The sequence below is a fragment of the Pogona vitticeps genome, chromosome 12 (genome assembly GCF_051106095.1).
Source record: "Pogona vitticeps strain Pit_001003342236 chromosome 12, PviZW2.1, whole genome shotgun sequence".
In the NCBI taxonomy this organism is placed as follows: Eukaryota; Metazoa; Chordata; class Lepidosauria; order Squamata; family Agamidae; genus Pogona; species Pogona vitticeps.
The window spans coordinates 23079141-23102509 of record NC_135794.1 but is presented as its reverse complement, the minus strand read 5'-3'; the positions used below and the strand labels follow the sequence as shown (position 1 = coordinate 23102509).

The following is a 23369-nucleotide window of genomic DNA, read 5'->3' as shown; positions in this document are numbered from 1 at the left end:
CCCTGTCTGACTGGGAGACCTGGGTTCAAATCCCCACTGGGTAGGGAAACTTTAGAAAAAAGAAGAGAAGCAAAACCTTGAGATCTTGGAGGGATCTAATGGCCAAAATGTGTGCCCATGTGTTGATCCAGCATACTTTCCACGGGGCAATTGTTCTAATGGTGTTGTGTTGTTTTTTTTTTCATTTTTAGCTTTATGTAGCTGAAAAATGAAGTAGCAATTGCAGGGTTTAGACTACAAGACAAGGAAGTGAGGAGAACACGGAAACCTGGCTCGCTTCTCATCGAAACGGCTGCTGCCCTTTATAGAGAGAGGGAGGCGGAGGGAGAGCGAGAGGGTAGGGTGGCCAATGAATCATGAGCACAGCAGCTAATGTAAACTAATGAGACCAAACATGCCAAGGAGCCTACGGATTTGATCTCCCGGCCAACATGCCAACATTAACTTGGATCACCTTCCAAAAAAAAGGTGGGGGGACTTATTGGAAAGAGAAATAGCTTTGCACATCAAAAACAAGGTAGCAGAAGTTAAAAGTGGTGGGAGTTTTTTCTTTTCTTGGTCTTTTGTTAATGCCCCTTGGGGGAAAAAAGAAGAAGCAGCTTTAAATAGGCCAACGTCTTCAGAAATTGGAAACTAAAACCAGCAGGAACTTCAAACAGCATTACAGCAGAAACGAATATTTTTAAAGAAAACAACAGCCAAAAAAAACACACAACTTGCTACTCAAGAGATCAGTGGGTTCGGTACCTATTGAAGTTGATGGGATACAGGATCACATCTTTTGGGGCTCGGCCATCCCATTGGAGGACGTAGGCTCCCTCCAGCATCACCACCGGCTGGTACTGTTGATAGGACACCCCTCGGTTCACGCCCTGCAGCTTCAGAGGACGGGAAGGGTAGGCGGCGCTGGCGATGGACAAGGTCAGAGTCTCGGGGTGCCTGGCTTGAATGTAGAGCTAGATGAGAAACAAGGGAGAGATGAGAAGGGACGGGGCAGAGGGAGAGAGGCATGATCAGCTGCATCCCCTTTTAGATGCCTTTGCCTCTAAGCTAGAATTGAGTCTCTGAGGTTGAGAGCCCGGTGGATCTGGTCCAGGGCAAAAAGGGAGACACAGAGAGCAATGTTGGGAAGCGCTGTGCTTTGAGGGTCATAAAGATGTCTTTGAAATGGAACTCGCACCAAAGACGGCTGATTGTTTGACCATTCAGAGAGAGAGAGAGAGAGAGAGAGAGAGAGAGAGAAGTCCCTTAGGAAACTAAAATTACATGTTGTTGTTGTTGTTGTTGTTATGGGCCATCAAACTCCTTCTGACTTGTGGTGACCCTATGGATCTGTGACCCCTATGAAGTCATCCCCTGCTCAATGCTCGGAAACTCAAGCCTGTTGAGTCGGTCCATCTTGTATTGGCTCTTCCTGCTGCCTTCCCCTTTTCCTAGCCTGAGTGTCTTTTCCAGAGACTTCTGCTTTCTCGTGATGTGGCCAGAGAAGGAGAGCCTCAGTCCTAATTTGCTTACTGTGTGTAATTGTGTATTACAAAATGCCAAAGAAGGGGAGAAAGGACCTACAGAATGGAACAAGACGATGGATGACGGTACTCATATCATTAAATCGAGAGGAAGTAAAGAGCAGTGCTGCAGCAGGACAAAGGAGACTCGAGTTCAAATCCTTCCTTGACCATGAAGCTCATGGGTTGAAGTTCAGCCAGGCACACCTACCAGCCTGTCCTACCTCACAGAGTGGTTGTGGGGCAGAGGAAAATCATGTACACCATCTCCAGCCCACTAGAGGAGGGGTGGAAAAGAGATGCAATAAATGGGACGGAAATCACCTCCCTTGAAGTTTTTGGAGGATCGGGAGAATATAAATTCAAAAAGCGGTGGCAGAACCATGCCGCTTATGGCTGCTGTTCCAACCGGGCCACGTGGAGTTTGCTCCTGCCCTGTTATTTGCTGAACCGGAGGTGTGGGGTTTGGATAAAACCAGAACCACCAACCAAAAGACTCTGACAGAATCACTGGCAGGTAGTCAAGTCAGGACAGGGAGGAGAACATAGTCATCATAACAAACCAAGATCAGCTCAGTTGGGAGGCATCCTGTTTCAGGCGTAAGCCCCGACAAATTGTAAATAAAGACGTGAACAAAGGGAAGACATTAAGGGGCATGTAGAGACAGGTCGCCCCTTTCTTCAAGCTGCTTCAAAGGGGCAACTGGAACACACCCAGATGACAGGCTGAGATTCCAGGCGGGTTGAAATCTGGGCAAGAAACAGGCATCGTTTGCTCAAATCCTTTTTAAAAACAATAAACTCAAATTTGGGGTGTCTCCCGGGAGAGTCAGCTAAAGACTCACGGCAAGTTCTGCATCTCTAAATCATGCGAGGGCCTTTCTACTGCCCTTGGAAGTCCCGAATGGCATGAACTATGAAAATGCACAAAAGTTCGCAATTTGTGGGCTGTGAATACCAACGAACCTCGAACCCACACGAACCACCGTTTTCCTGGTTCGTGCCCATCTCTGTTCAGGAGATCTGGGTTCAAATCCGCGCTTAGCCATGGAAAAAACTCACTGGGTGGGTAGCGACAAATTTATTATGCGCACATGTGGCTGCATGTCAGTGTGATTGTGCATGCACAGACAGACTTGCGCATAAACGCATAAGTCAAATTCAAACCCAGCAAGAAAGCGGTATAAATGCACATGGACTAAATGAAGACTTTTTGCCTCTCTGTACCACTGATGAATGCAGAGTCTTGTCTTTCAGAGGGAAAAGAAAAGCAGATTTCGTAATGGAGTTTCCAGAATCAAAGGGACCCTGAAGGCTTCCCAGATTTCCATGATTGGCTTACTCCTTTTAAGCCTTTTCTGGGCTTTAAGTTCAGAACGTGCACATCACACCAGTCCCTCTCAACTCAGCCAAGGTTTAAAGTTGGATGCCGCGTGACCGTGATGGGCATCTTGAAAGCTAAAATGTCAAATGTTGTGTTTCAACATAAATACCTCTCCTGTCTGGATGCCAGGTCCGTATTTAGATCCCACCCAGGTCTAGGCAAGTTTGGAAATGAAACACATCATGGGTTAAGAGGCAAACTGGAAGGGAAAGTCTCACAAGGGAGAAAAGGAAAGGATCGCCTCCCCCAGAAGTTACTGTTTGTTGATGCTTTTAAGACTCAAATAGAGTAGTCCTAGAATGAGCTGGAATTTTCAGCATGTATACATTACTGAAACAGCGACGTCTGCATTGGGTTTGGACATGTTGTGAGAATGGCTCATAGTTGGATTCCAAAAGGTCTCCTGTATGGAGAATTAGTGCAGGCAAATTGCTTCAGAGGGAGACCCCAGCTGCGATACAAGGAGATCTGCAAGAGGGATCTGAAGGCCTTAGGAATGGACCTCAACAGATGGGAAACCTTGACATCTGAGTGTTCAGGCGGTGCAACATGGCGCTCAGCCTGGAGGCAGGCAGTGCATCACGGCCTCTCCCAATTTGAAGAGACCCTTGTCCAGCAGGCTGAGGCAAAGAGGAAGTCCCAAAAACAGCCAAACCAAGGAGCTGGACAGGGGACAGATTGTATTGGTCTTCAGTGTGGAAGGGATGGCCACTCTCGAATGGGACTTCCCAGCCACACTAGACACTGTTCCAAGTCCTCCATACAGAGAACATTACCATCATCTCTTGAGACTGAAGGATGCCTAATCTAATCTAATCTAATCTAATCTAATCTAATCTAAGACTCAGCCAAGGAAAGTTTCTGGAATGGAAAAAAAGGACCTCACCTCTTGGAGCAGCTTAATGTCAAAAATATATAAATAGATCCTAACAAAGAGAACAAAGAAAAAGGAGTAAGCTCTGCTGGTCTGCCATTCTGAATTTAATGCAGCACTGAGCAGGTAGAAGTGGTTTCCTTCCTTACACCCAGGGTGTTGCTAATGCTAAAAAACTGAGCTAGGGTGGGCCTTGTTTCGGTCCCTCCACTTGCAGGTCCAGAAAGGGCTAGGAAAAAATTCTGCCTTCTGGAAGAGGAAGAGGAAGAGGAAGAGGAAGAGGAAGAGGAAGAAGAAGAAGAAGAAGAACTGCAGCTTGAAGAAGAAGAAGAAAAGAAAAAGAACTCCTAGAAAGAGGAGAAAAAGAACTGCAGCTTCTAGAAGAAGTAGGAGGAGGAGGAGAAGAAATGCAGCTTGAAGAAGAAGAAGCTTAGAACTGGAAGGGACTGTATGATCCTCTAAGTCCTACCCTTTTAAGAAGGCAGAGTGAGGAACTGAACTCCCAACCTCCCAATATTTTTTTCAACCAAAGCATCAGCTACAAGGAATATAGGCTCTGTGGCAAATAGACAGCAGCCAATACACGTAGAATTAATCAAGAATGGACATAAGAGACAAAGTGAACCCCCAACAAAAAGCAGATGCTTTGCACAGCTGAGTTTGTAGAAACTGATGATTAGAGTAAAAAAAGATCTGGGAATACGTTACGTCTCTGCCTTCTTCCACTTTCTCATGCATACTTAAGTCAAGATTCCATTCCTCCACCATAAAAAATCAAATAAAATTAAAACTGGCATAAAAAGAGGGGTTCCAGAATGTCGAACACCAACCAAGTGCAAAGAAAGCAGGCATTTCCCATGACCGATGCACGCCCTGCACAAAAATAAAATCTTGTATCAGGAACCTGCACAAATTAGGCTAATTGTAGAAGCTGGCATCTCTTTTGCTTGTTTCGTCTCATGGTTTGAGAGCTGTTTTGCCCAGTGAAGACAGCATGGGATGGCGCCATCTTTCCAGACGGCCTGGCCAAGAGGCCACTTGGCTCACTTGAATCCTGGCACAGAAGGACAAAGGAAGGCACCTCGTCCTGGGGGCAAACCTTGGGCGGAGCGACTCCTCCTTAAGATCTTTCAGACCAAAGGCCACCCAAGTGACACAGTTTCCGTGAAAGATGGAGCAAACTCCCTTTTCCTCTCCTCCAAAGGGCAAGATCCAAATAAGCAGAGTCAAATTCCACGAAACAAAATTCCAGCTCCCATCTTATGGAGGAACACCCTACCCATTGTTACCTGCGCATATCTCCCGGTGCATACGACTCCATTCCACCTTGGGACACTAAGGCAGCCCGGGTGATGGATCAGATAGTTGTCCGCCCTCCCCACAAAGGTGTCTGGACATCCCGTCACCGAGCCGTCCAAATCATGGAAAATGGAGGTCTTGTCACCGTCGTTGTCGTTCTCTCCAAACCACTGGCCTGGCGTGCCCAGGAATACCTTGAGCCCAACCTTTAATGAAAGACAGGACATCAGTGGAAAGAATGACAGGGCTAAATCCCTTGTCAGCCAACACCCATGTTTCCTGCTATTGCAACACTTTTCCCCAGTGACCAAGCGCAGAACAAAAGTAGACTCATAATAATAATGGGACCCAATGGATTACCGAGTCTGGCCCCTGTCAGGGAGGCCGAGTGGGGGAATCGAACTCCCAACCTCTGGCTCCACAGCCAGAGACCTCAACCATGGAGCTACTCTGGAATTGAGTGAGGCCATTGATTTTCCTCAAAGCTGCTCCAGGAGCATCACGGCCAAGCTAAAACGTGACACCGGGTTTCCCCAGCTCATTTCCAACACGCTAACCGCTACGTGACACTGTCTCCCTACGACAGTGCCCTTATCTGAAGCCCACGGACCTATCCTTCTCTTGCTGTTTTCTTTATCATCTCTTCAAAGGGCTGCAGGAATGTTAAAGGATCAGTGAAATACTGCTTCAAATGCAGGCATTCTTGCAAACGTGATGAAACAAGGCAACTTTGAGCCTGCATCGGTCCTGCCAGCAAATGACCATCTACTGGTGGACCCTTAGGTGGTTTGCAGTCGATCAGCAAAGATTTCTGACTCCTGTTTTTTCCCCCAGTAGCTCTGGGTGCAAGGCTTATTCCATCTGAAGTGAAACCAGAGTGTGTATTTATGGGGTCTCGGTTTAATTTGTCATTGACAGCAGTCCTGGATCAAAGATTTGAGCTTCAAATGTAAGACTGTGCACTCTGTTTTATGTAAAACCCAAGATTTTGTCTTTTTTTTTTTTAAGCCCAATTTAGTCTAGATTAAGGGCAGAAAATTTTGCCTGAAACCTTACTCAGGAATTGATTGGTTTGCAAAAGAACTAGATCAGACTGTGGTGGCAACATTTTAAAAAGTGGGCCATTTTTACCTCTTTTATAGCTACGAGACAAACTTCTGTGAGGGGCCACTGCAATGTAGACACAGGTTTTATTTGCATGTCTACGTACTCAGGCATAGCAGCTTTGCAGGAATGCTGCTTTAGAGAACTACCTTTTTTTTGCCTTCCAGAAGCAATGGTGGCTTCTCATACAGTTTAGTTCTCAGAAATGGCCAGTTCTAATAATCTTTACAAGTAATGCTTTCAAACAAACGTTTTCCTTCCTGACGTCTTAAGTAAGACAATCCTCAGTAAACCAGCACATAATGGGTGGTGGGTTTTAATTTCTTTCCCAACTGGCACCCTTCCTCTAAAAGAATCTGCCTCTGGGACAGAAAACGACCCCCATTAGTCGGTTCTCACATACACTTCTCTCCATCCGGATCGAAGACACGTTGTTCTGAGGGCTCACTTGCCAAGCGTTCTTCATGAAGAAGCCGATTGCGCTCGAGCGTCGGTCCGCAGTGGGGGTAAATTTCCTGAAAGTGCTCCTCGTCAGCCTGACAGGACCATCGTATACCTGGAAGCCGCGGATCGGAAAGGTCCTACCGGAAGACAGAAATCTTCTGTGAGGAACAGAAGGGGAACCCATGGGTTGAAATGTCCAGGGTTGGCACCCCTCAAGCAAATGTCAAAATGGCGCCCCTTTTCATTGGATGCAGAGAAACCACTGAGGTTGGTCAGCAAGTCGTACTTCAGGCCTTCAGACTGAACTGCATCTGGCCTTGGACAAACTAAATGCATCTGCATGTTGACTGCATCTGAGGACATCAAGGCAGCCGAAGGCAAGGGTTGTCTACCAGCAGGGAGATGTCGCACTGAAGTTTGGGATCTGGCGTCTTGAGAGCAATTACTCAAGAGGGTCCATTCTCTTTCCATTTCCATACCCTCCTGCCACACCGATGCCCTAGTCGCTTTCTGCTTTTGGAATCAACACAGCCTTTATTTTTAAAAAACCCAGAAGCCGCCCTCCAGCCACTTCTGGTTTCTGGGGGGTAAAAGAGGTGGCTGCAGCCATCCAGAGGGAGGGCTCTCTGGAAGAGAAGCTTAAGTCCCTCATCAAACTATCCCGCATGAAGCGGGATCCAACTCCTATAACTCTGTAGGAGAAACACACAGGGTGAAACTGGTCCCATTTGCTGGACTGACGGATTTCTATGAGGAAAGGCAGGTTCCTTGGTCATGATTCAATGGGGGCAAAACTTTAGTCCAACATGAACCCCCCCCCCCGCTGCAAAACAGTGGAAACATGGTTTTGACTGCCCTCCAATCCAGTGGGGTCTCTAACTGCAGGCCTTGATTTGCTATCAAGCAAGGACATTCCTGCCGTTCATGAGAGAGAGAGAGAAATAAATGAACCAGGGAAGACGCAAAACCTCCTTCCATAGATGGTACAAAACACATGTTTTATCCTACCTGCCTGCACCCTGCTTGTTGTAAGGAGGCTAGTAATCATTGGAAAGGATCCAAGACCTGTTAGCTTCCATGTTTGCAGGGACTCCAGTCTGAATGCATTTCTCTTACACCAATTTGCAAAAGAAGTCAAGATCCGGTGATAACTTACTTGTTCCGGGGCAGCGTCCGAAGCTCTCCCTCGGCTCCTTTGCCCCAGTAGCTGTTTTGTCCACCCTGGGAACCAACGTTGCCACTTTCGCCGACAAAGAGCGATTGAGTCACTTCAAGGCTGCAGCCGTCATCAACGGGGAAAGTCCCATCACTGTGGTTCGGCAAAGAGCAAAGAGTTAGAACGGCCTGCGCAGGACGTGATTCAGAGCTGATCTGCTGGCAGAAGGTACCTGTGTTCCTCCAAACATATCCTGGGCAGGGCAACCAGAAAGATGAAGAGGTGGGTGGAAAGGACTTGATCCCTAACCATTAGCCATAATCATTGAGGGTCATGGACTTCATCAACCTCCCATGTCCCCAGTTTTCCAATACATATGCATATATATTTTTTTTAAGTGTGCTGCTTATATACTGCCCCATAGTGCCTAAAGCACTCTCTGGGTGGTTTACAGTTTAATTATGGAGGCTATACATTGTCTCCTCAGCAAGCTGAGTAACTCAATTTACTGAACATGGAAGGACGGAAGGCTGAGCGAACCTCGAGCCAGCTACCAGGGATTGAACCCAGATCATAAAGCACAGTTTTGGCTGCACTACTGTAGTTCGACTACTGCACCATGAGGTTCCTGCACTCTCTTTTACCGAGGTATTCCCTACCTAGAAAACCCTGAAAAGGGTCAATGTAAGTCAGCATTGACATGACAGGACATGATTGCTATTATTATCCAGGTAGAAAAACTCACCTAGCTAAAGTCAGCCCAATGCCATTGTCTGCGAAGCTAGAATGGAAGGAGACGCAAACAAATTAGTATAAAGTTTCCAGAAAGGCATGCACAAATTGGCATTCCCCCCCCCCAATTAGGCAGAATCAAGAGTGACATTTCAAGATACCTACCCACAATTCTGGAAGACTATCTCTCCTCCCCGGGCCCAGGCTCCATGGTCGTTATTTTTGAAAGCAATGAGGCCCTCAATCACAGCAGGAACCCGTGGCTTTTCGGGGTCGGCATCTTGGTGGGGGCGGAACCTGGAGCAAAGAATCCAGTTAATCGCTACAGCCCTGACAAAGTGGGGAGATCCACTCAGATCCAGCAGGGGGGCCATCAATCAAACAGAAACCACGCTCCCACATGCTCCAGCTGAAACAAAGCCACAACATTTTTTCAGCTACGTGAACACCAGTTGGAAGGGATTCAAAAACGCAAGCTGAGTTCACATTGCTACACATGGTAGCCCAGGGCTAAAAATTGCAAAAGCTGGAAGAGAAGTACAATAGAAAGACCCCTCTGGGTTGTAAACTCCCCGAGGAATGAATGCTGCTCGGTTGTTCTGGAAGGTCTTCCAGGAAAAGCTCTGTGAAAGTGATCTCTCTTAATTCCCGTCCTTCTCTCTTGCACCCTTTACCAGGTCACCCAACGTCAACTTACAGTACACTTCTCATTATGGTGCAAGGGAGGCTTGAGACTCCTGCAAGATATTGTTGGCAGCAGAGTTTAAAGACACCAACTTCCTAAGGGGTGATGAATCTGCTCCAGGTTTTAGCGCCGAACTGTACAGGAGCTCTCCAAGGTTCTGAACCAAGTGGAGTGTGGGCAAATGCTCTCCAGCCCCTTGGAGAGTTCCTGTGAAGTTTGGATTAAAAGCCAGAATGGATTGGCCGCCCTTGAAAAGCTGCCATCGCCAGCATCTCTCAGCTCTCATCAGCATGGCCTCCCACGAGGAATCACAGAAGCCGTGTCCTGATTTCCAAAGACTCGTTACACATCCAGTGAATCTTTGCAAGATGCACTGTTACTGGAGGGTTCATCGACTGCCCCCTTTAGTGGGACAAGGCTTTTGAACTGGCCTCTATGTGATGTCAACTCATCCCTACATCATCTTCAGAACAACCCTAGGAGGTAGGATGAGTTGAGAAATAGCAACCGGTCCAGAATAACCCAGTGAATGTTTCACAACTTGAACCCAGACCCCTCCTGTCCAAATCTGACACCAGTTTAGTGACTACACCCTACCTACCAGCCTAGCAACAAACCACATTGTCAATTATTGTGTTACTTTAATGATAGACTTTTGTCTCCTTCAACAAAATAGAGGAAGGAGGACTGTATGGCTCAGAAAACCCCCCAAAGGCATAAACATTAAATCCGACAGGCCACCAACAGCAGAACAACATCTTATTCACACACCTGGCATTATCCACTGTCAGATATTCTCGGGGATTTTCAGCGCTGGCTTTCGTTGTCTTGATTCCTTTCCCAATAAACAAGCCAGCCTGGAAAATGATGATATATTATTATGATGATATACAGTGCCATGCTTGGTCAAGGAATTTCAAACGTTTGTGCAGGAGGGAAGAGAAAGCCAGGACCGGTTACAGACACCACAAAGCAGGAGAACAAAGGAGGAGAGCCTTGTGGTCTTATGGATGTTACTAGGATTCCAGTTCCCATCAGCCATATTACTCAAGAAGAAACTTAACTAAAGGGACACCAAAAACAGGGAGGAACAATGTGTAGCCTTGCAGCCCCAGATTTCTCTGGAATCCTTCCTACCACTATCATCTGTTCTTGTTTGGGTAGTTTGAGGTGCACCACGTGAGGTCAGAAGTGGAGAACCACTGGTTTGAGGAACCTTGAGAAGGTAGGAGAGCTGGACCTTTAGAACTGCCCAGATCCAAGTTAGCAGTATCAGACAGAGGAGGCACAAAGGTCTCGTGATCACAGGAGCATGGCCAAGAGAAGCCGTGGACCTTGAAGACGTAGGCTCGGGACTCCAGGAATAGACAAGCTGAAAGGGTGAGCAGAAGATGCACCCACAGAAGAACCTGCAAGGCGGCGAAGGGTATGGAAGCCAAGCCTTCTGGAGGAGCATGGAAAGAACTGCACATACTTAACTGTGTGCAGGCGAGGAGGTGGTGTGATGCAAGAAGGCAGCCAGGAAGTGGAAAGAGGGAAGTTGCATGAAAGAAAGACAGGGCAGATTTTCACATCTAGATCCAGAACGTCACAGACACCCCAACAGTTTGGACAGCCCTCATCGTTTACATGCCTTGAAGTTGGAATGGGCTCTGTTGTTGCGGAAGGTCCCCAGAGGAGTCAACTCGGACTGGCCGGCTGGATACTGTCCTTCGGACTGTCCCGTCGGAACCCGGTGAAAGAGGTACCATATTCCCACATGCTGGGGAAAGGAGGAGGAGAAGAAAGCAGATGGCTGCAGTTGAAGGATCCTCAGCCTTTGTGTATATATCACATCCTGCCTGCCAGAGGAAACAAGCATGCCAACATCCAACTTGAAAGAGAAGCAACGTTGTACACATTTGGATCACCTTGGCTTCTCCTCCTAAAGCAGCTTGAGAATGCCCGACAAGGCCACCAATCAATTCGGTTTAGTGGTTTTGCAAAGGAAATGACGGCTTGGAAGAGCTTTCACCGGATCCTCCTCCTCCCAACTTTGGCCATCCACCCAGCACTCAAGAGACCACCACAAATCAGAAATATACCTACAGGAGCCGGGATATTTGGTCTAGCCACGATACATCAGAAAAGGATTGAATCCGTTTCTAAGTGGATCCCAAGCTGAATATGAGTCTGGGAATGTGGGGCAACTGGTAGAAAAGCCATATCAAACTTGGGATCCAGTGGCAGGTCATTGGATGTCAACGATACGGCCCTAAGTTATAGCTCTGTTTTGTGTTAATCAGTTCATATTTGTATAACCCCATGTCCCCTTTCAAGCAGGACAACAAAAAGTTAAAACACATCCAGAACAGGATGGCCACAAGTCTGGAAATCACGTATGACGAAGAATTATCGGTGCAGGTTGGCTCTAGAGAAGGTTAAGGGGAGACACGACAGATGTTTTCCATTTTTGGAAGGAGTAGCTTGTACCACTGTCCCGGCAGAAACTACATTACCCAGAGTTCCATGGGAGAAAGGAGAGCTAATTTAGAGGACAAGAATTAAAGCTGTAATCTGGATAAGATCTCAAGCCTTCATTTCATAACCGAGTGGGATACAATATATTTCCTATATTGTTTAGACAGCTACTCTGATGCCATGGTTCGAGGGCAGCACTGGGACTTGAGAAAGTCCAGTTTTGGTTCCCGGTGAGACACAGAACTCCGTGTGGCCTGTTTTTCCTCCACTCGGCTTGACCACTTCACAAGGTTGTTGGAGCACATGGGTTGCGCCACGTGCCACTTTGAGGAAAGCTGAGCAACACATGCAACTAATAATAGGGTCTGAGGAAGCAACCCACAAAAAGCTTGCATTAAAATACAGCAGTTAGTCTTTAAGGTGCCACAACATTTTTGTCTTGTACATTTTTCATTTTCCTTTTGTTTCCGCCCAATATAATAAATACATCAAATCCAGTTACCAGAGCACCAGCCGCTGAGTTATCAATCAGATTATTATTTGGGTGAGCAATCCAGAAGGAGCTGACCGCCCTGAAAAACAGAGAGAGAGAGAGAGAGAGAGAGAGAGAGAGAGAGAGAGAGAGAGAGAGAGAGAGAGATTTTAGATTTATTTCATGCTGCTACCATTTTAGGACACCACCCTTCTTGAAGTTTACTCATAATGATAGGGTAAGGTTTCTATGATGATGACTGCAACATCTGCACCATCTAATAAAGGACACCCTTTATGTAAAGTTAAATATCAAGCATTTCATGGGATTGTATGTGGAACAGGTCACAAATCACAACAAACAACCCATTAGCATAAAAACAGCAAAATAGAAATCTATTAAAGACATTTCACGTCTTTACAAAGTAATCTTTAAATGCAATTTTTGCTGTTGGTGGTGGTCAGCTGATGACAGTTCGTCAAGGGTCTTTCTGAGCATCTATGGAATGACTCACATTCCCCGCCTGCTCTTTTGAGGGGGTGTATAACATGGAAAAGACCCTGATGTTGGGAAAGTGTGAAGGCAAGAGGAGAAGGGGACAACAGAGGATGAGATGGATGGGCAGGGTCATTGAAGTGACCAACATGAATTTGACCCCACTCCGGGAGGCCGTGGAAGACAGGAGGGCCTGGCATGCTCTGGTCCATGGGGTCACAAAGAGTCAGACACGACTGAACAACTAAACAGCAACAACAACAATAACATCCCATGGTTCAGCCGTGCACTTCCAACACAACTATCTGGAATGGAAGCCAAAACCCACCATCGTGGTGGGACCTAGAATCTCCTTGTACTGCTGGCAAAAAGAGCCTATGGGAAATTCTGCACAGCCACCCGAAGCTGATGGATTCCACAAGACTGCTTTCCCATCCAGGCTGAAGCTTCCTCTTTTGTGACATCAAAATACAGTACATATTCCCTTTCTGTTGGAACTTTGCATGAAGAAAGGTAGCTCCACGCCCAAAACACATCACCACCTCAAATCCTCCCACAGAAGAAAGACAGGACTGCATCTTAAGGAAAAGGCTGACAGTCTAGCTTGACATGCATCCGTAGCCTTGCCAAGGGGTGCAGGAATATTCTTCGAGTCATCCCTGCCAGTTTGATAAGACATGCCAGGAAATGCCCGGTACAAACAGCAGAGACTCGGCTTACAGACCAGGCTAGTTGGCTACAGCAAGGCCTCTTATTACAGACATGGCAAAGTTATGTCGGAAGTTTATGCAGAGAGTCCAAAGGCAGGCATGAATTCCCAGTCAACCGTACCAGCACTTCATCGGCTGGCAAAGAGCAATGCTAATCGATGCTTAATTATCTTGGCATTTTATGCCCTCAGGCTCATGCTGAGGGAGCAGAGCCTGGCCTGAGAAATAAATGAAACGGCAAATCATCCTTTAGGGCTTCTGAATGTAAATGATAAAAACATGCAGTTGTTGGAGTTCCATTCCCCACTGTGTCTGCTGGGAGAAAAGCCAGCCTGGGTGGCCTTGGGCCAGCTGCACTGTCTCAGGACATCCCCCTAGAGGCAGGGAAGGGTAATACACTTCTAAGTACCCTATATCTAGAAAACCCTAAAAGGGTCATGATGAGTCAGAATTGACTCAAGGGCATGCAAAGTTTCTAATGTACTTCAAAGGATACCCTAATTCACAACGATGTAAATAGTATATGAGATTTTCAACATATGAAGAAACCTTTTATGAGACTGCTTTTCAAAAGTCTCATTTAAAACACGCACACACACACACACACACTTCTCTGCAATAACAAGCCAAGTGCCACACCATTACATGTTCTGAAAACAGGAAGCCTCTTTGTTTGGCAATGCTGTGACATCGTGGCATGCCTGCAGCCCAAGGCAGTCCATACGTCCTTTTGGGGCGGAGCAGATAGCGTTGGCCAACGCGTTCACCCTAAGAGTCAACTGTTTTGTTTGGTAACCAAATGGGAAGGAGATCATTAACGTCACTGGAGAATAGGCGGCTTGCTCAGAGGCAATTCAGCTCAAGAATGGCGGCTTTCGAGGAACATTTGAGATTTGTTGTTGTTGTTGTTGGAAAGAAAATTGAGGCCAAATGAAAAGAAATGATGGGGAATAAATACTAGAGAACCAGCTCTATTTCTTGTTCAATGGGTGCGTGATAAATAAGGTGGCTTTTACGCATGTTGCATTCGGATGTCAGCACGACTTCTGCCTAGGCCACATTTTTTGCTAGCACCCAATGCCGTGCCCTTCGGGGACCGATGCATGGATTAAAGACCATGCGCGCGCACATCCCTGTTTAAAGAAGGTAGACGGTCATGCATTTCCACACTGGCCTCATTCAGCCCATCGGAAGAGATCCAGCTGCTGTCCAGCTGCTCAACTGGACTCACGTGCAATCTTTGCTGGGAACTGGAATGTAGTCCCCGTAGACGCCATCGCGCAGGGCAAGGCACATGGCTTCGTCCCGATCCGTCGGCAAAATCGTACCCGCTTTGGTCAGGAGCGCCAGGTTGTGAGAAAACGTGTTCCGCTGCTCGGTCCCGTCTTCGAGGAAAAAACAATGCCCCAGAGTGTCGTAGCCAATGGTGTCTTTCACCTAAAACCAAGCATACGCCTTCAGAAAAAGGGGAAAAAACCACCAATGACAGCTGTCAACACAATTATGTTTATCTTTTGCACTTCAGTCGGGAGACGCCTTGGCGGGCTTTGCTAAGTTTTTGGATAAATATCCCAGGCCTGTCTCCTGATGTTTTCGGGATTGGTAGTTGGGTGGCTTTGTTTTTAGGGGGAAAAAATCTCTGTTTAAAGACTGAAACCCATGTTCAACAGCAAACATTGTCCACACCGAAAGGGAAATTTTGGAGTGAAATGTGAAGTCTTGTCTAGCTCTGCATGCCCCTTGGCTTTCACCGTGGCCCTAGTCATCAGACTCCCTACCATAGTACAGAGCTGTTTTCTTTCTTTAACCCATACAGTTCTGGCACACAGTATTGCCCTCACTCTGAACTGGCTTCAAAATTCAACACAGAGCAAAGGGTGCATTTAATATAAACCATAACATACAAAATGCTTCCATCCATCGAATGCCAACAGCATTCTGCCCCATGCTTGCAAGCATTTAATGCAAACCATGGCCTGGATCCAACTGGAAGCCCAACTAAAGTAGACCCATTGAATCAATGAGAATAACATAAGGGTTGATTCAGCATTCAACAATTGAGTCAACGCATCTACTTGGAGGAGCAATTTGTTTTAAGATAAGGTGCTACATGCTTTTGTACATTCAACGCAAGCAACACTGTCCATTAAATGTTTTTGCGTTTAACACAACGAACAATATGTCAAAAGTATTCTCGAAGGCTTTCACAGCCAGTGGTTGTAGGTTTTTCGGGCTGTTTGGCCGTGTTCTGGACACAGCCTGAAAAACCGACAACAAGCAATATGTCAACGGCTTGTCTGCAGCTTAATGTCTGACGTGGGTTAAATAGTAACTAAAGAGAGTGATTAGAATTGGTCTGCCTGAGAGTACAGGATTAATCCTACCACCACCACACCTAATTAAAAATTTCCTAGCCCCAGAACACCAATGGAAACTTTCCTCTAATCTGAAGTTGAGGGAGACAGAAGGTTTATGTATTATCTTGCCTATTAGTGAGGTTTATGTCCTATTTTTTTTCTTCTTCAGTGCACTCAACGACTTAGTCCACTGTATCTCCATTTTCTCCTCATAACATCCTTCAGAAATAGGTTGGTTTGAGTGAACAAGTGACAGGGAGAGTGAGGGAAAGAGAGGGAAATTTGAGAAGGGGGAAACTCTGCCTCTTTCGGACTGCAGCCCTCATAACCACACACATTAGGAACCATAGGCCAGGAATGGCCGGAGGGCCAAAGTTGCCCCCTCCCCAAAACATAAGCCCAGCTATGCTATTTTAGCTCAGAGGATTCCACACTTCCCTGGCAGTCAAAACACAGCAGTAGCAAATTCAATAAATACTAATTTTCTGGCACTTCCCGAATTGGCTACCTAAAGCAGCTGCCCCACTCTGTCTCATAGCCGGGCCGGCTCTGACAGCACCTCCACCGGTCACAATGCACCTGGCATTTATCTTTTAAATGTGTCCGGATTAAAATTAACACAGCTTCTTGTGCTCAGGTTTGTTTAACCACGAGTTCCAGCCCTCCTGCTTCATCCCCTCCGACATTCTTTACGAACCACACGTAGGATGTTTTCTTGGCAGCCGGCCCGGATTATCCTTTCCAAAAACGATTTGGCTGGGTTGCTTTAGGGCTCATGTTGCGTGAGTGCCAAAGCTGTCTGCGAGCGAACATCACGCAATAGCCATCAACGCAACCCCCCGGGGAGCATGAAGGTCATTTATTGTGTTGCCCGGCTATAAATATATTTGCGATCTGGAAGCAGTCCAAGTTATCTCACATTTAAAAGCCCCTGAAGGATCCAGATTGGCATAAAAATGAAATTTGAGGCATGCGTTGACGCTGGCCGTATTTTCCCTCTCCAAATATCTTTCTAATATATAAGCTGGGGATGTCAAACCTGAGACGTTCAATTCCAAGATTCTCCTTATTTAGATCTCCAAATTTTTTTAACCTCTTCAGCAGCTGGCTAAAGAGCACTTTCCTTGGGGGGAGGACCTGCTTTGGGGGGGTTATCACTCAGACACCCCAAATCTAATCTTTACCAAACTTGGGTTGGGGGGGGGGACAGGAAGGAGAGCCATCAGAAAACTCACTGCAAGTTTTGTGTCTCTGATTCACAGAGGGGGTGTGTGTGTGTGTGTGTGTGTGTGTGTGTGTGTGTGTGTGTGTGTGTGTGTGTGTGTGTGTGTGTGTGTGTGTGTGTGTGTGTGTGTGTGTGTGTGTGGTGTGTGTGTGTGTGTGTGTAAAAATCTACTGCTCCTGGAAGTCCCAAATCTCATAAACCACAAAGTGTATGTATGAATCAGCAATGTCAATCGTATTCGTTTGACATTTTGTTTGATTCCAGGCAGGCATGTTTCTCCAACGTGCCCTAAAATGAATTACACAATGGGGTTATTTGCTTTGTGGTTCATTTCATGTCCATCTCTAGTGATAACGCTTGATGCCAACTTCCATTCCGCCAAGATTTGCCAGCATTCAGATGGAAATCCAAGGCTTTAAAGTTCAAATAAATCTTTAAAATTCAAATAACAGTTTTCCCCCTGTGAATAGAAACAAATAAACTCCTACCAGAAGGCCGTGGGCCCCGTGGATGGCCACGCATCTCGAGAAGCAGTGATGGATGGCCAGGTTGTCAAGGTAAGACGGCGGGTCATAACCTCCTCGCTCATCCACGTCTCCCGTGAGATGGAAATGCACAGGATAACTGCCCAGGATTTGTTGACCCATGTGTTTCAACTCTACCCCTGCCATGTGGACCGAGTTAAAATTCCTTTGGATCTATTGGGACAGACAGACAAGTGAAGTGATAAATCTACAAGAAAGCATCCCATAAACAATACCTGCCTTGGCCTATTTAACCAGGACTTGGAAACAATCTGTTAAAGAAACAACTCGTTAACCTTCATGCACTACAATGATTTGTAGTTGTGTTGGTTTCGCCGCTAAACCACCAAATGCCGCTCAAATACCTGCTGAAATGTACTTACTTTAATCTGTCCTCCAAAGGTATCAAAGCTGAAAAACTGGCAGTGGTTTGACCCATAGCACGACTCTTCCATTTCTCCTTGGATAAGGATATTTCGGGTCAAAAGGCCCACTTCGGCTCTCATGTCTACGCCGTCTACAATCTCCCCCATGTGAAGGTACAGTGGAGCGCCTGGCCAAAAATAAAGTGATCAAGATGCAGAATGGATCCTTCAGCCTGATTAATAACAGAATCAAAAGATTGGTGAATAGGGGACGAAAATCCAGCAAGCTGGGAAAATAACTGGATAACCCAAACTTGGTTCCAACATGTTGTTACCTTCTTATGTATACATATGGTTTTTCACATTTGGGCTACACTTCACGTAAGCGAGTGGTTCCCAAGTTTGAGTAACCCAAGTGTTCTTGGACTACAATTCCCAGAAGCCTTCACCACCAGGATTTCTAGGAGCTACGGTCTCAGAACAGCTAGATTTCCCAAGGATGGGAACCACTCCCATCCCTTCATCCAATGGGTTGTTCTTCATGCTACCGGTCTTACACTAATTGCAAATACGATGTGCAGCCAATCAAAGAGGAATCTCTGAGAGACGAAACATCTCCACAAATTGTTCTCTTGCAAGCTTTTTTTGCCCTACTTGATTTTGGCATGGTGGGTCCTGCCAAGAGTCCTTTGTTCTCAGATCATAGTTGAAGATGAAAGACAAAAAAGTGTCTAATTCCTGGGCTCCCTGATGTTCCGGCCATTGGACTGGCATGCTGCTATGTCAAAACAATACGGAGGCCATCAAACTAATGGAAGCACAAGAAGAAAAGGGGGAAAGTCAAGAGAAAACAGAATTGATTGCAAGAGTTAAGAGACGGAGGGCTGTTTAAAGAGGCCCAACGTAAAGGCAAAACAGATCATGCCATTCTCAACTTATCTTGATTTTGCTAGACTCTTCTGTTTACACTGAAGAAGAAAAGAGATCAGCATGATTGCAACAGTGATTTATTAATGGATGGTGTATGATGCTTGATTTAGGTGGTTTAGGCATCTGGCTGCGCAGCCTGAGGTTGGGAATTTGATTCCCCCAACAGGGGCTGGCTTTGATAATCCACCGCAGGGTTTCCCAACCTCGGTTCTACAGCTGTTCTTGGACCAGAACTCCCAGAAGCCTTTGCCACCAGCTGTGCTGGCCAAGATTTCTGAGACTTGTATCCCAAGAACCTCTGAGGATCCAAAGTCGGGAGCCACTGATCCTTAGGTTTCCAGTTCTGCGGTTCTCAGGTTATCGTCATCCTAACATGCATAAATGGCTTTTCTTTCAACTTCTTTGCTCAAGCAGTGACCTTCAGACATAAAACAGGGAATGGAAGACATTATAGTCCCTTTTTCCCCCACAAAGGAAATGTGAGGGAGACCTTTTTTGGGGTCCTACCAGCAATCTTCACTTGGTGGGGTTGACACTCGGGGCAAAGCAGGAGGCGAAACTCTTCTGCCTGGTGCATGGAGTAGTCGGTGCTGGCCACCACGATCTCGTCTCCTGGTAGCCAACTGGTCACGTCGTCTGCCAAATCTAAAATGACGCCATTCGGCACTTCCACTTTAAATCCATGATGGGGCACCCCTGAGAAGATTTGGGGGGGGGGAGAGAGATAAGAATCAGTCTCATTAACCTTCACAGAGATGGGATCTGTCAACTCATCTCTCTTATAAGAATTATAATTGTGTTCCATCAAGTCAATTTCTCACTTTTTTGGGATTTTCTTGGTAGAGAATGCTCAGAGGTGTATTACCCTTCCCCTTCCTCTAGGGGCCACCCTGGGGCTGTGCAGCTGGCCCAAGGCTACCCAGGCTGGCTCTACTTGCAAGAGGCCAAGTAGGGAATCAAACTCTCAAGTGCTGGCTCCAGAGATGTTGCTGCACTGAAGGGACAAGCAGCCTGGCCCAATTCATTGACATAGATAGGATACAAATAGATGTCTTCCAGAGGAGATTCCCCCCCCCCCGGGCCGCATGACTAAGCACTGAGACCATGATAGGGAACACACGGTCTCTCAGAGTTTTGTCAGACTCCCACTCCCATTATCCCTGCTGGCTGGGGATTATGGGAGCTGGCACCTGAGAACACTTCAGAGGCATGGGGCATTCCTGATTCATGCCTTTAAAGCTTGCAGGACGTTTTTTTCAGGGAGGGTGGGTGGGACACCAGCTGGCTGTTGTTTAGAAGTGCTTCCAACCGGTGGTTAAAAATGTTAATTTAGTGGAACAGTAACAAGGAGGAAGATAGACTGCCAGCGAGAAGAGGGTGGGAAAAATACAGGCTCAATTGTGTCTTGTGAAAAGAGCAAAGTTAAATTCTAAGCGACTGTAGCCAGCTATCTATTGTAGGGCTTTCTTTGCTGATAGCTGGAGAGAGCCAACAGGGGCCCCCCTTGGCTTTAATCCCAGAAAAGGACAGAGCAGAGGGAAACAAAAACTTCAGCAGGAGTCAATGTGAGACGCCTGCTGGTCCACGGATGGATCAAATGCCAGGTGATCGGAGGGTCAAACATTTGACGCGGGGCCCGGAGGTGACCTTCTCATGGGATGAGAAATGCATGGCTCTCCTCTGTTCAAGGAAAGAATCACAGGGCACGGATTACAGTTCCCATCTGACATAGCCACTTGTGGGGGGGGGATGATGGGAGCTGCAGTCCAAACGACAATATTCCCCACTCCCGTGTCAAAGCCCTGGACTAGGGTCGCGATCCACATTCTGCATCAACGCTCTTACCGATAGGTGTAAGATGCCTACAAGCAGAAGCTGAGTGCAAAAGCACCCTTGCCCATATTCCCTGGTAACTGTAATGCTAAAGGTATACTGCCTCTGAGTATGGAGGTTCAATACAGGCATCCCCACTAGGATCCATTAACAAGGTTTTCCCCCATGAATTTATCTATGGTAAAGAGCAAAACCTACGGCCTTCCAGAAGCAGTTCAGTTGCTCCTATGATCCTGCCTTAGCATTGGCTCTATATCTGGCTATGGCCGATGGGATTTGTAGTCCATCCCCATGCAAGCTGCAACAATTGCCCACCACTGGGGTACCTGCGGGTCTCCTAAAGCTGGATTTCCTCTCTTGCCAGGGCTAGCCTGCATCGCCAATGCTAAGGGCTGATGGGATTTGTAATCCAGTCCCATAGCAGAAATCCCAGATCTGGGCCTATAAAGAAGCAGGGGAGGCTCAGCAGGCAGAATCAAGTGCCTCTAGGGGTGGTTTGTTTGTTTGTTTTTGCAAATATAATACTTGAGTTTTGATTGTTTAAGCCGCTTCCTTTTGGCTTTGCAGCCATTGACTCAGTCACATATAGATTTCACTGCTCTCTCCGAATGATTGGGTTTTTTTTTTTAATCAATGGGTGACCACTCTGATAAAAGCTAGAGACAGGCCAAAAACATAGCGAGGAGGGTGGCCTGTTGCGTAGATACCCCTGGATTCTAGAAAAGCAGACTCGACCACTAATCAAACAGAAGATTAGGAAAGGCGCCCAGAACCTTTGATCCAGCCGCTGTAAGCCGTGACACTAAAGCTGACCCCTTCGTAGGTCTCGAAGCCTTTCGTTGCTACAGCCAGCTTTGCCGTGCCGTTCCCCGGTGGCGGTGCGGCCTCTTCGGCGGTGGCAGACGCCTCTCCTCCAAGGATCCCAACCAAAGCCCAGGGCTGTCTGGAGAAACAGCCGGAGCCAGGAAGAAAAAAAAGGAGGAGAAAAACAAGGTCAACCATTCAGATATTGCTGGATGACACTGGCCACCATCCCTTAGTGTTGGCTTTGCTGATCAAGAATGATGGGAGTTGAAATCCATCAACGTCTGGAAAGGTTTATTTTTCCCCTAGCCTTAATTTAGACCAAACACCCAGCAGAGAACTCTAATTAGTGATCAACTGAAAAGTGCAATACATAAATAATAATTATTGTTTGCCATCAAGTCAGTTTGGACTTACGTTGACTCTTTACAGGGTTTTCCAGTCAGAGCCTACTCAGAAGTGGATTCCCATTCCCTTCTTCAGAGGAAACCCTGTAATTGTGCAGCTTATCAAAGGCTACCCAGGCTGGCTCTTCTCTTAGGAGGCAGAGAATGGGGCATCAACCCCCCCCCCATCTCTGGCTCTGCAGCACGGAGGTCCCTTAAAATATCTACCTGCAACCTGACCTGCCCCCCTGCTTGTGTTTGACCCCAGCAAAATCATGTCCCACACCGTATCCGTACGAGAACATGTATGCGTCTCAGCTCCGAGACCTTTCACACTTGGTTACAAAGAGGCTGCCAAGGGCAAAAATGGGAAGCCTTCCCCCCCCCCTCGGATCATCAAGTTCAATTTTTAAAAAAATCTCGGTGTGGACAGCGAGGAGGAAAAATCAGGGAGCTGTCCATGGTGGTGGAAAAGCTCACTGCTCTTTCCAAAAGTGATCAATGTAGAGTAACACTGAAGCGAGGAGCCAAATGCAACACTGGTGATACCTTTGGCGAGGCCTGGTTATGATTTAAGGCGATTGCAATGATGTGGATCCTCGAACTCCGATCCAGTGCTAAGGTCATTAAAGAGGTCAATGAAGAAGCACCTTTCAATCTGTGGGTGAGCGGCAGGGACACAGAGTGCCTGCAGACGGGGGGGGGGTGTGTGTGTGTTCATCTTGATCTGGCAACAGCAAATTAAATTCCATCGCGCCTTAATTTTGCACCGTTCCATTTGCCGACAAAACCGGCCGCAACCAAGTCAACAACCTTCCTAACTACCTCCCCACCCTTCTCCCCTGCAGCCGTTCCTAGGGTTCAAACAGAGAGAGAGAGAGAGAGAGATCTTCACCTCTACTTTGCACATGGATGGGGTTGGACCATGCTGAGCCACAACTAGATTTGTCTCAATTGTCAAGTTAGCAGTGAAAATTGCTTTAAAATAAGGAAAGAAGCAAAGAAGCAAATGCAAACCAAACCTCTAGAACATGGTCGTGATCTAACTTGGGGTAACAGCAACATGGGGATCCCATCTTCCATGTCTCTTGAGCCCTCTCCTAATCCATCAAATGCCCTTGGCCAAGGAATTCCACATGCTCGTGCCAAGGTGCCAATATTGTCCTTCTTAGAGGCAGAAACAACGCTAGCCTATTGAGAATGGTGCCTTGCATGCTCTTTTTAGACTACAATTCCCATCTGCGGAAGCCAGATTAGCCAATGGATGAGGACGACCAGGGAAGTAGTAGTACATTTGGAAGCTTATCTTGACTGTCCATATAGTCACCTTGCCCCATGAGAAGACTCAAAACAGGGGGGGCCCTGGATCGGAGCATATGGACAATTGAGAAGGGGGTCTTTTGTAGAGCTAATGGCTCTTAATTGTCTTTGGGAGCCATCTGAGACTGACCGGTCCTCAAATGTTTATAGGGATTGCTCCCAACAATATTTGCCATTGGGAGGGAGGGGAAAAGCCATTTCCCTCTTAGCTAAGGATGGGGTTGCGCTTAAGCTGAGAGGGAGGTGGAAACCCTGAATAGGGTGGCAGAGGGTGGCACAATCCGCCACCCAGAAAGCCCCAAGAG

At 46.9% G+C, this 23369-nt stretch overlaps 1 protein-coding gene across 1 annotated transcript in view; it reads right to left on the bottom strand.

Annotated features, from left to right (window-relative positions):
• Positions 1-23369, bottom strand: part of LOC110077283 (cell surface hyaluronidase CEMIP2-like) — a 51754-nt gene that overhangs the window by 21560 nt on the left and 6825 nt on the right. The window contains exons 5-18 of the mRNA XM_078381066.1: positions 21328-21497; positions 19229-19417; positions 17810-17979; positions 17391-17600; positions 14552-14757; positions 12146-12215; positions 10817-10945; positions 9955-10040; positions 8664-8795; positions 8512-8547; positions 7767-7919; positions 6570-6747; positions 5053-5268; positions 748-956 (exon numbers count right to left, since the gene is read on the bottom strand). Of these exons, the coding sequence (XP_078237192.1) occupies positions 748-956; positions 5053-5268; positions 6570-6747; positions 7767-7919; positions 8512-8547; positions 8664-8795; positions 9955-10040; positions 10817-10945; positions 12146-12215; positions 14552-14757; positions 17391-17600; positions 17810-17979; positions 19229-19417; positions 21328-21497 (2154 nt within the window). The remainder of the gene's footprint in view (positions 1-747; positions 957-5052; positions 5269-6569; positions 6748-7766; positions 7920-8511; positions 8548-8663; positions 8796-9954; positions 10041-10816; positions 10946-12145; positions 12216-14551; positions 14758-17390; positions 17601-17809; positions 17980-19228; positions 19418-21327; positions 21498-23369) is intronic.